At 39.2% G+C, this 13,344-nt stretch overlaps 1 protein-coding gene across 1 annotated transcript; it reads right to left on the minus strand.

Moving 5' to 3' along the window:
* Positions 1-504: 504 nt before the first annotated feature.
* On the minus strand, positions 505-4,446 carry LOC108244838 (growth/differentiation factor 15). The gene is made up of 2 exons (XM_025009390.2): positions 4,082-4,446; positions 505-2,745 (listed from the first exon to the last, which is right to left on the minus strand). Exons 1-2 carry the CDS (start codon positions 4,422-4,424, stop codon positions 1,949-1,951), a joined length of 1,140 nt encoding a protein of 379 aa, XP_024865158.1. The 5' UTR covers positions 4,425-4,446; the 3' UTR covers positions 505-1,948.
* Between the last annotated feature and the right edge of the window lie 8,898 nt (positions 4,447-13,344).

Below are 13,344 nucleotides of genomic sequence, written 5' to 3' on the forward strand. Positions count from 1 at the left end.
GAGAACAATTTGCAAGCAATCCAGCTTACATCACATCTCAGCTTTAAAAGCTCAACTCCACACTCTCTATTTCTGAATTGAGAAAGCTCCTCGGATGAGAAGCGAAACGTCTTCAGCTACAGAATAGAAGTCCGGTTGTTTTTGTTTTTTAACTTTTTTTGAATTTACAGACTCTTGTTAAAAGAAGAGAGGATGATCCACAGAGGGAAACATGGACCTGGAACAACTTTAAAGAGATGTGTTGCTGTCATCAAATTCAATTTTTTTTTTTTCTAAAATTGGTATAATTCTTTTTAGTTGAAACATTTGTTATGTTTACTATGTTCTATTGTGAATCAAATATGGGGTTATTAGATTTTCAGATGATTGGATTTTGTTTTAATCAATATGTTACACAGTGTCCCATCTCTTTTGTAATTGGGGTTGTATAAGTCTGTCCTTGATGATGCCTGTTTGAAGTGTAAAAAATATCAATGTACTTTAAATCTCAGTTTTATTTATCCAGCACATTCAAACAAACTGTGCATGACCAAACCAGATGGCAATAGAACAAAATAAAATATAAAATCTCATTAAAAACAAAAAAATTTAAAATGACAATAAAATATATAAGCACTGTAATAGTACAAAAGATCCACTCAAATCAAGTACTCCCTTTAAATCAAAAGTCTTGAGCCGTGATTTAAACATGTCTTCAGGCTGAGCTGAGCGTATATTGTATTTTGTAAGATGTTCCAAAGGTTTGGAGCAGCCACTGCAAAAGCCCTGATCAACTTTATATTAGGTCTTGGGACACTGAGGAGAAACTTGCTTGTTGACCCAAGTGTTTTTCTTGGTTTGTAGATGTTAAGACAATTAAATAAATATGACAGAGCAAAACTATTTCAAATATTAAAAGTTAATAGTAATACTGAAACTCAATCAGAAGGCAAACAGGAAGCCAATAAGGAGATGCCAATACAGAAGTTCTGTGTTTTTACTTATTACCAGTCAGAAGACAAACTACTGTGTCCTGAACAGTTTATAGATGATGCAAAGGTGACTGATCTAACCCAGCATACAGAGAATTACAGTAGTCCAGAAAAAAGCAAAAATCAATTTCTTCAGGTTTTACATAGGGAGCTACAGCTTCACTTTGGTAGCAACTTTGAGTCGGAAGAAGTTTGATTTAACAACTGCAAATATTTGTTTATGCAGCTTAAAAGAGTTTTCAGACATTACAATTGGCAGCTTTACAATTTCCTTCTCCTCCCAAATCAAACCAAGCATTTGTTCTTGGAAACTGTTGGTCAAGGCCACGCTGGGCAAAACTTCAAGGCCATCAGAACTTCCAAGATGTTATCTTATCACACACGCTGCACTGTCTGACATGCCTGCTGTGTACTGACAGTTCACTGGATTTCTGCCAGTCAGCATCGGAAGTTCATTTTTTTACTTGTATTTTATAACAAAGTAGATGTGGTAATAAAGTCAAGAAGAGTATAGCATAAATAAATCTGAAAATTTATTTTTGTTTTCATTTATGGAAATATGCAAACATCAAAATATCAAACTTTTATAAACTAATGTGGTTCTGCCAAATTAAAGTAAAAATAGAATGGTGTAACAACAATAAAAACAAAAGAACATGTGGGACAATAAATAAACAATAAATAAATAATTATGTCCGTTCTATCTTTTTTAGACTTTTAAGAGTATCTGTAACATTTATAACATATAAAATGAAGCTATATTAAATATTTTCAATTTGTACTTAGTCAAGTATTAATCTAAAATACCTATCTTTCTGTAAGACTTCAGTCTTCTTGCTTTTGTTTCATCATTTAACGAAATATTTCCATCTAGTGGTTAGAGTTAATGCAGAACAACTTTATGGATGGATGGATGGATGGATGACGGATGGACAGACAGACGGAAGGACGAACGGACAGATGGATGGATGTGGTTCTCAGGCACAGTGACATTTACTGACAATGAGGTCGTTGAACGGGGTCAGTTTCAGTCGTCCCCTACTGTCGTAGTGCATCAGCACCATGGGCTCGTAAGCAGCCGGCACACAGCAGGGTCGAGGTGTCCCTCCTTTGGTGATTTGGTGGAGTCGGGATTTCACCTGCGTGTGCATGCTTGCCGGCTTGTAGTTGTGGGGGCAGGCACCATCACAAAAATTCATTGTATATTCTGTTGGGGCCACCACCCAGTCCGCCCAGCCAATGTCTTTGAAGGACACGCTAACTGACTTCCTGCAGCACCATCCTTGTTCGTCACAGTTGTCTTGTTTGTTGGAGCGGCGCAGCCTGGCACCCTGTGCAGGATGGGGTTCCATCAGGCCCAATTCCAGCGTAATTATTGGATTTAATTTGTGGGCATCTCCCTTGAGCTGAGTTATCCCAACATCTACAACCAGTGGCTGACCATCAGTCTTCATCCATCTCCTTACTGCTGAGCTGATGTCCAACGTCAGTTCTTGACTACTTGAAGTGTTATTTTGTTCTCCTGAGTAAGTGTAGGTCCACACCGCAGAGATCACTGGCTTCATCTGATTGACTTTAACTTTAATCTTCCGTCTCACTTCAGAGCTAACATCGGTGGGCTCATCTAAAAAATGCATGGAAAGTTTCATTTCTGCTTGGACCAAAGTCATTTCAGGCTGAATATTTGGATTCTTTTGGAAAACAGCTCTGTACCAAGTCAACCGGTGACCTGAAGGTCGGGGATAGGTCCTCCGTAGTACTTGTAGAGGCTCCACTAAAAACCAAAAACAAAAGAAAAACTCAATGAAAAGCAAAGTTCACAACATTATTTCAAAAAAATATATTTAGCATCTTGGAAGTCTTCAAATTAACTTTAAAATGAACTTGAGATTTATGAAATATTGTTTCAAAACATCTTGTTGTTGGTTAGCCATTTCATGATATTAATAAAACTAGAGAAACTGCTAAATGTAGCATAAGAACAAAAAAGAACAAATATACTGAAGCAGATTTCAAATGGAACAATGATTTTAAAGGAGTAGAAGAGACCTCAGTGCATTTCTAAGAGAATTTTATTTTAAACAAAGTTAAATATTTTGAAAAGTAAAGAACATTATTCCAGATCGAGTTGATATATGAGTGGTTTCAATAGCACCTGCAACTTGAAAGATGTGTTTGCTCTCTGAGTATTTGCTGTGAATGACTCTCAACTACTATCACAAAATTAGTTCAATATGTGTAAAACTGACTGAGTTACAAACATTTTTGTTGGCTAATGTAAGTTAGCTGTGGTGGCCATCTTTTCATCATCCCTTTCACCTTCAGGCGATATTCATGTTAAAAGTGCAACACAGTGTTCAAGGAGTGCCTGTCACACTAATGACTCCTAAAAGCCTGCGCTTCAGTTTTACAGCAACCGATTCTACTTCTACTTCTCAATCAGCACAGATTGGTTCCAGGAACCACAAATGCTGACCTGCAGTACTTATTACTGAACAGAAGCATTTTATAATATTTAACACCACATCAATAGTTGTGGTTCGGTTTACAACGCAGTGCAATACTTATAATCTTCTGCCCAAAGGTGAATGTTTTTGCACGTGTCTGTGCGTGTTCTGTCTTTTACCAAAATATCTCATAAACCACTGGATAAATCACTGTGAAACTTTCAGGAACTAATCCCTGTATGGACATCTACAACCTACTATCTGCTGAAATCACACCAATCCGAGATGGCTGCCACAGCCAACTGACCATAGAAAACACAAAAAAGGCTGTAAATCTGTTCATTTTACATACATGGAGCTAAAATTTGGTGTGGCAGTAGCTGAGAGTCATTCTAAATTCAAACACTAAGTGTAACATCTTTTGATATTTTATAAGACTGAACATGACATTGTTTTCAAGGTTTGACCAAAATGGCCACAACTTTGTTATTTCTCATCATAAGATGATCTTAGCCTTAAACTCTGGCATGAATTTAATTCAAATTCAAATTCAAAACTACTTTATTAATCCCAAAGGTAAATTAAATGTTGTTAAACATATTTTTGACACCTGTCCTGTCCGCCTACACTAAAGTTTTTTCCTAACAAATTTCTCACCAGTACCTGGAAAAAAGACAGCAGACATGGTTGTCTGCCAGGTCTTCCTCATTGACTGGCTGGAATTTCTCCTCATCTGGCTCATTTGTTCCCTGTAGAGCTGAAACATCTTCCTCAGCTCTCTCTCTGAGGCCTTTTGGGTGGGCCTGGGCTCTATGTCCAAACCCAAAAAGCTGAGGATCCCCGTCTTCACTGCATCCAGAATCAGGACCTCCTGGCTGTTCATCCTGGCCGTTTCAGATGAGCCTCCATGGGTCATGGGAGGCTGGCCTTCCTTGGAGGTGGAGGTGAGGAGGAGGAGCAGCAGTGAGCAGGAGATGAGTCTGAGGGGTGTGTGTGATGTGAGCATGGTGAGCCTGCCAGGTAGGTCTGGTGTGTGAGTGTTGTGAGAAACATTCCTTACGTGCTTTTATTTATAGAACTCCTGTTCTGCCACGCCCCTGGTTGTTCGTGAATGGCTCAGCAGGAACCACATGTAAACATGAGGCAATATTTTGAAGTTATATGTAATGAGATTAACCTATGAAAGGGAAATTTGAATTGTGTCTGTGTATATGTGTCAGTCTGACTGTCTGTTAGCAAAATATCTCTTAAATCACGGGATTAATTTAAATGAAACTTGCAGAAAGTAATATATGGATGTATATCTTTAATTGATTAACTTTTGGAGCCAACCCAATTCAAGATGGCTGCCACAGCTAACTCAACTTAGAAGACACAAATATGGCTACAATTCAGTCAGCTTTATATATATTGTGCTAAAATTTAGTGTTGGAGTCAACCATGATCTTCTGTTAGCAAAATGTTTCATAAACCACTGGACAGCTTTGAATGAAACTCTCAGAAAGTCACTGGATAGCCATCAACTGATTAACTTTTGGAGTCAATGCAACTCAAGATGTCTGCCACAGCTACATTAGCCAACACAAAATGCCTACAACTCAGTCAGTTTTACAGATATTGACCTAAAATTTGATGTGGTAGTAGCTGAGTCATTCACAACACATACTCTGAACCTGACATCTTGTGGTATTGCATCAGACTGCATATAACAGTATTTTCAAAACTGGACCAAAATCACTATAAAACCTTCTGTGCATGGTGAGAATTTTCATGCCTTTATGTCAGTGGCTTCTATCCCCTCCTTTGGCCAGGTTATTATACCAGCAGGGTATCTAATGACTGCATATGTGTTGATAGCTTGGACTTTGTTCTTACCATTCAGCTGGCTCTTCAGGACCTGCATTACTTCCTGTCGGTACTTGGCTGTGGTTAACTTCTTTGCAGCCTCATCCTGGTTGGCATTTGTCTGAGGTATACCAAGGTACTTGCAGCTGTCCTGAACATCTGCAATGTTGCTTTCAGGTAGTTCAACCCCTTCAGCTGTGATCACCTTGACTGTCTCGGACATCATTCAACTGCATGTGTGACCTGTGATGGCAAAAAAAGAGTCACAATGAGGAATTTTTCAATATTGAGTTGTTATTATTTTCAAATTCTCCATCTCAAAAGTTTCATAATGATATGTAGTTTGTTGAAATTTGGCCATTTTGTCACCTGGCCTGACAACAAGCTAATTTTGCTTTAGAGAGTGCTAGTTTGAAAACTCGATTTGTAGTGGTCTGGAGTGAAGTCACCGGGACTTCCAGCCCTATATATTTAAAAAAGGGAAAACCCCATTACAGCAGCGGGCAGAGAAAAATGGTCAACTTTAAAGAAAGTTAAAAGGATTATAATTAAAAGTATTATTTCTGAAGACATACCTGTGAGAAAACCTTGATTTAAAAGTAGATTAAGAAGATTATATGCTAATTTAGTTACTGGTATTACTAGATGGAGCCTTTATGGACATTTCTATGCAAATCTCAGTTACAGCAAAAATTAATATTTGTCACATTTTTTGCATTGCAGCCTGTGCTCATTTTAACTCATTTTGCCAGCAAGGGACACATTTATCCAGTTCAATTGATATTCCAACATCCTTGTTGTGTATCCTGGTGAAGTGGATCAGTGAGTCAATGTCTCACTCACTTTTGGCTTACAGCTTGATGTCATCCATGTAGAGGAGGTGACTAATGACTGCTTCATTTTGGATCCAGTGTCCATAACCACTCCTTGCAATCATCTAGCAGAGGGGATTCAGGCCTATGCAGAACAGGAGTGGGGACAGAATATCACCTTGGTATATGCTGCACTTGATCTTGACTGACGTCTAGAGTTGTCTTCAACATGCCCATTGAGTTCTCAATGAAGGCTCTTAGAGTCCTGTTGATGTTCTACAGTTTCAAGTACTCCAGTATCCATGTGTGGGGCGCTGAGTCATAGGCTTTCCTTTAGTCAAGCTAGGCAGTGCACAGGTTTGTGTGTCTGGCCTTTCTATTAGCAGCTGATTCATTTGTGCTGCTAGGTGTTCACGAAGAACAGTCAGTTTCTTCACCCAGTAGGTGTGGATCATTTCAGACCCCGGTGCAGTCCAGCTTTTCATTCCTGAGATTCTGTATTGCATATCTGCCACTGTGATGGATACTGTTTTTTGTTCTGGCAGATTGGTGGGTTCAAATCTTAGATCCTGTAGCCATGAGGCATTATAATTGTGTGATGCCTCTTTCCTTCATATGCTTCTCCAGTATTGCTCAGTCAGCTCTGGGTGGATCTACTCTCCTCTTATATCCCTGCCACTGAGAGTAAACTTTGAACCTTGTTTGTTCTCCTGGCTTTGCTTCTTGAGCATACCTCCTCAGTGAGTAGCCATATAAATGTGTGTGCCCGTGTGTGTATGTTTAAACTGCCTTTCAGTGACAACTATAGTTTTCTTTACTTACCCTTTGTTTTTTTAAGCCTGTACCTCTCAGTGAGCTGGCAGATCTGCGTGTCAGACATGGAAATTACTTTATTGCTAGAAAGTTGTGCCACCTAAAATGAATTACCCTAAATGACAGAAATGCTGCATTCCCTAAAATGGATTACTGTAATCAACAGAAAAGCTGCACTTCCTAAAATATAAAACCTTAATTGATTAAAAAAAGCTATGCTGCCTAAAATTATTTAACAGAAATGCAGGAAAAGCTGCCTTGACTAAAATTAATTATTGCAAATGATAGATACAGGAAATACTATTTGCCTTTATTCATTGTAATCTAATTTACCAATGCAGATTTTTTTATCATTTACAATAACAATAATTTCTACTGAATATAATTAACTGTTCTAATTATTTGTTTAAAGAAACTGTCCCAGCAGGTCTGTGGTCTGTAATAGGGGAGGGCAGTTCTTTGGTTAAATATATATTTTTATAAAAATCACAAGCAAAAACTATTTTTGGACTGAAATCCTATTATGACATGTTCCAAGCGATGAAGATGAGAGAGTGTCTGAGTGATGAGTCATCACAGTGATCAAACAGTCATGTGCTCTGTCAGGTGAGCTCGCAGTGTGTGAAAGGTGGAATATGACTCATAAAAACTGGACTCAGGCAAAACTCACTTTCCTCACAGTTTTGTTTCCTGTTGTGCAAGAGTAAAACCCCTTCACACTCTATTTGATTTCTCATCATGACTGACAGAAAAGTTGCAGAGATCTTCTGTAATATAGTTTAAACTTGTTTAAAGAACTGCTACATAAGCTATATTTTTTCATGAATTGTTTTCTTAGTACCTACACAAGAGTTTTAATATTTCTTTTTTTCATCTTTATCTATTTATACTTATTGAGACACTGTGTCTCATTCTCAAAAGCGAACATGCATTGCAATTTAGCCCAGGCTATAAATGTTATAGTGAAAACTATTTGTTGATTCCTACACTTGTCTTATATAAATAAACAATCAATTATAATTTATTGTTACACTGAAGGCATCAAAACTATGAATTAACACATGTGGAATTATATGCTGAACAAAAAAGTGTGAAACAACTGAAAATATGTCTTATATTCTAGGTTCTTCAAAGTAGCCACCTTTTGTTTTGATTACTGCTTCGCACACTCTTGGCATTCTCTTGATGATGCCATGCCGGTTCAGACGTTACCCAGATTACCAAGGCCCATATCAGGTGTTAAGGAATCAGGACATTCTGAAAAGTAATGGGCTACTAGAACAAGACACTCATGGACAAGGGCAGAGAGCTCAACACTTTTGAAATGCTACAATATGAGCAAGCCTAGAGAGATCTGATCTGTATTCTAAGATCTGAACACAGCAATCTCCCAGAGCAAGAACCAGTATCTATTACAGTGACAATAAAAAGTTGGACTGCACCAGGGCAGAAATCCAATTAAGAAGAGGACAAAGAGGACGCATCATGAAAAGACTGCACAGGATGTACCACCGGCAGATTGAAGAGGTGGCTGATATCAACAAATCCTACCAGTGGCTAGAAAGGGCTGGACTGAAGGACAGCACAAGAGCAGTAAAGGCCAGGGTCTATCAAACCAGACAGGACCTGAAATGCAGGCCATGCAAAGATGCCCCTGAGACAGTTCAGCACATAATAGCAGGATGTAAGATGCAAGCAGGCAACGTGTACATGGAACGCCATAACCAAGTGGCTGAAATGTTGTACAGGAACATCTGTGCTGATTATTGCCTGGACGTGTCACAGTCACAGTGGGAGAAGAAGCTTGAGAAATACCAAGAGCTGAAAGAGGAATTAGAGAAGTTGTGGCCTCAGAGCGCTCAAAATGAAGTCACTTCACTTGTAACTGTTCCATTCTGCGTTCACTTCAATCATCAGGTTTGAAGTGAAACTCAAACAAAACTTATTCATCTTTTTATCTTGTTTACTAATAAAATAATACAATTACACAAAATGAAACTACTTTATATGTATATAATAATTATTTCTCATGTCCCTTGTGTGATTGGCGGCTGACTCACCTTCTGACTTCTGACCTTCTGTTAAAAAAGTTTTAACACTCTTCTAACCTGCAGTGTATTTGCAAAGTGTTTTGTACTGTGCATGGTTTGGAATTTTGGAATGATACTGATGTCTATAAAGGTAGAAAACATTTCAGTTCTCGCCTTGTTGAACAGATTGTTTTTCTTTAAATTTTTAAATGTATGGAAACGCCATCTACAAATATAGACTGATTCAAATAAAATATCCTTCCATTCAAATAACACTATCAAGAAAAAAGGTTACAAGAAACCAAAAGACAAGAAAACATTCCACTTTTTATTGAGAGTAATATTTTAAAACAACATGCGCTGATAAAATAATCACTAAACTGAGATTATTTGTCTCAATGACCTTCAAAAACAAGTACACATTTTATCTTATTTTGTTTTTTTTATTTTCTATGCTTAGATTTAAGTTTATTCCTTAATTTAGTTTAGTTGTTTATTGTAGTTATGTAATGGGAAATCAAAAAGAATTTAATTTGTATAACCTCTGTGTTTTTCTATTTGTGACAAACTTACTGAATCTCGAATCTTGCTGTGGTGAGATGTTCTGAACGTTCCACAAAACCAAACTGGAACAACTGTTCCAAATAATTTGATTGCTTGAACATTCCATTTCTGACATCACCACTAAAATTCAGCTCAAGTGCATCCTGTTTCCACTGATCATCCTTCAGATGTTTCTACAACTTGATTTTAGTCCACCTGTGGTAAATTCACTGGACGTGATTTGGAAAGTCTGACATCTTCTGATAGAAGGTAACATAGTTGACTGTGTGTGTCAGAGCACAAACTAAGACATGAAGTGCAAGGAATTGTTTGTAGACCTCTGAGGCAGGATTATATCAGGCACACCTCTGGAGAAGGGTGGAACGTTTGTTGATTGTTAGAACCAGAATGCAAGCAGACTCGAAAGGATGCAGAATAATTGATTTATTTAAAAAAGAGAAAATTAAAAAGGCTGGCGTGGCAGCAAACAAAAAACTTACATACAGCAGATCACAAGGAGGAAGACAAAAGGGGCAGACTTGACTGTGGTAAGAACAAACATCATATAAACAATGAACCAGCGAGGATATGAAGGAAGGTACTGATTATAAAGGGCTGAAGGTGAGTGGAAGATTGAATACAATTGGAGACAGGTAATGGGAAACAGGTGAAGTGGGCGTGGTAGGCTCACCGGAAAACTACTGAGCTGAGGGCAGGTGAATAGTGGCACAGGGAACATAAGGAACACTACAATAATGTAAAACACAGGGAACACAAGGAGCTAAAGTATACAATATATTTTAACATGTAAACACAAGAAACAAACCTAACACTAGGATCTAGCCAAGTCACAACAAAAGTCATCTCAGGGCACTGTACAAAAACATTCACATACATTATAAAGAGCCAATTAGTAAAAGTTATCTAAGGAAGCCAGCAGATTGTGTTGAATCTTCACTTCGTCATAGTCTCCCATCCTGAGCAGCACATTGGTGACAGTGGAAAGAAAAAAACCCTCCCTTTTAAGAGGAAGAAATCTCCAGCAGAACCAGAACCAGGACGAGCGGCCATCTGCTTTGACTGGCTTTGGTTAGAGAGGACAGGAAAGAGACACAGACAAACACAGAATGACTGGTCCAAGTGTAATTTCCATTGGACGAAAGACAAGGAAAAGCACATTAATGCAAGAAATAATAACAAATACAAATATAGAGAGTAGAAAGCTTAAAGCAGCAGAGTGAGGAAATGTGGTCATTTTGTCCTTCATCAGTCTAAGTCTATAGCAGCATAACTAAAGGATAGCTCAGGAACCCAAGCCAACCCTAACTATATGATTTATCAAAAAGAGAAGTTTTAAGCCTTGTCTTAAAAGTAGACAGTTAAATTAAGTAACTGTTAAGTTTCAAGAAGGTCCATTTCAATTTATTACTGTCAACATCTTGGGTCCATTTGAACATAGAACTTATGACCTTAACAGAGTGCTAAAAGACTCCATTCTAGGAGCACAAGTTACACAACGACCCCAGAAGTCTGCAGTTACTGAAATGCTTCACAGCTACTGCGCATCAACTCATACAACAACTGGTAAAACCCCTTACCAGCTTCTCAGAGGAAGATCAATGAGGACAAAACTGGACCTTCTGTCTCCACCTATGGACAATGTAACAATTTTAGAATTAAAGTGGTTCTACAATAAGCCAAAAGTGCACTTTACACAAACAAAAAGAGGAACCAAACCCACCAAGGTCACTGCTGAGCTATGTAAACCTTTTCATGTGGGAAAAGGAGAGACCCAATCCATCAGTCAGTACAGCAGTAGACTGGCCTGAGCTCATTCATCCTTGCTAATGGAAAAAGATGGATTACAGCATGACTTTCACTCTGCTCACAGGGCTTTAATTAAACACCATCCATCCGTCAATCCATTCGTCCATCTTCTACCACTTATCTGTAATCAGAAGGCCCTTTACTCAGCAAAACTCTCCAGCTCATCCTGGGTGATCCCAAGGCCAGAGAGGATACATAATCCTGAGCCTGGGTACCGGGTCTGCCCTGAGGTGTCTTCCTAGTGGAACATGCCTGGACAACCTCCAAAGGGAGGCATCTAGGAGACATCCAAATCAGATGCCCAAACCACCTATTCTGATTCTTTTGATGCAAAACAGCAGTGGCTTCCAACTCTGAGCTTCCCCAAATGACAAAGTTCCTCACCTTATCTCTAACATTGACCCTGGCCACCCTACAAAGAAATCTCATTTCAGCCACTCATATCTGGAATCTTGTCCTTTCGTTCATGATCTATACCTCATGACCACAGGTGAGGGCTGGACCAGTAGACAGACCAGTACTCTGAGAGTTTCGCCTTTTGACTCAACTCTTTTTTACCATGACCAACCAAAGCAATTCCCTAATTACTGTGGTTGAGGCCTTGATCTGTCAATTAATCTCCCACTCCATCGTACTATCACACATGAACAGTACTCCCAGATGTTTGAACTACTCCTCCTGAGGCAAATACTCACTTGTGACCCAGAGAGAGCATTCCACCCTTTTCCAGTTGAGAATCATGGCCTCAGTCTTAGAGGAGCTGACTGTCATCCCAGTTGCTTCACACTCGACTGCAAACCATCTCTGTGAATGCTAAAGGTCATGGCCCAAAGACACCAATAGAAGCACATCATCTACAAAAAGATGAGATGAGACCCTGTGGTTTCCAAACCAGACACCCTCCTCTCCCTGACTGCCCCTTAAGATCTTGTCCATGAAGACTACAAACAGGATCAATGACAAAGGATGCCCTGGCAGAATCCAACCTGCACTGAGAACAACCTTAACTTTGTGCCAAGATTGTGGACACAGGGACCAGACAACTCTTAAAAGCAACCCAGGCACCCCATACTCCTGCAGCTGCTGCCACCCTGGAGTAAACTTTGCCAGGGAGGCTGAGAAGTCTGATCCCTTGATAGCTGGAACATATTCTCCAGTCCACATTTTAAATAAAATGGGAATCACCACCCAGGTCTGCCACTCTTTATGTGTTAGATGATCCTCCATGCAACATTGAAAAGAGATGTCAACCATGACAGACCCACAACATCCACAGCCTTCAGCATCTCAGGGAAAATCTCATCAACCCCTGGTGCCCTGCCAGCAGAGAGCTTTTTGACTACCTGACCTCTGCCATTGTATTGAACTCGTCTTTTCCTGAGTCGTCACACCCTGCCTCCTCAAAGGTAGACATGGTGGTTGGATTAAAGAGATCCTCAAAATCCTCCTTCTACTGCTTAATAATATTCCCTCACACTGAGTTTAAACTGTTGTCTCCTATTTTCTTATAACCCAAACAACATGTGCTTTTCCAGATCATGATCAGTCAACTGATTTTGTCACATGTGGATTCCAGTCAAGTTGTAGAAACATCTGAAGGATGGGCAGTGGTGATGAGATGCACATGAGCTCAATTTCAAGTGACATGGCAAAGTTGTAAATACTTACACCTATACATGTTGTATTTTTAGGGTTCCAAGCCCGCGGAAGCAAGCGGGCGGCCAATGCAAGGCATGGCCGTTCGCCTGCTCCCAGCGGAGCAGGGAACCCTATTGTTTTTGTAAGGATTTTTCAGAATTCTCTATTATTATTCTTCTCCGGTAAAACATGTTGCCCAGAAAAATGAGAAAATGCTGGGGAAAAGCTAACCAGACAGCCTGATACAAAACCCCTACCGCTACTCAGACAAAAAAAAATCATATCGTCCCATACCTAGGGGGCGCTATAACAAAGGACAATGCGTTTTTGCCAATAACTCCTAAACCGTAAGTCCTACACTCAAAATCTTGATGGCACCTGAAACTATGGATGATTCTGCATCTTTTTTACATTGGCC

The sequence above is a fragment of the Kryptolebias marmoratus genome, linkage group LG20 (genome assembly GCF_001649575.2).
Source record: "Kryptolebias marmoratus isolate JLee-2015 linkage group LG20, ASM164957v2, whole genome shotgun sequence".
NCBI lineage: Eukaryota > Metazoa > Chordata > Actinopteri > Cyprinodontiformes > Rivulidae > Kryptolebias > Kryptolebias marmoratus.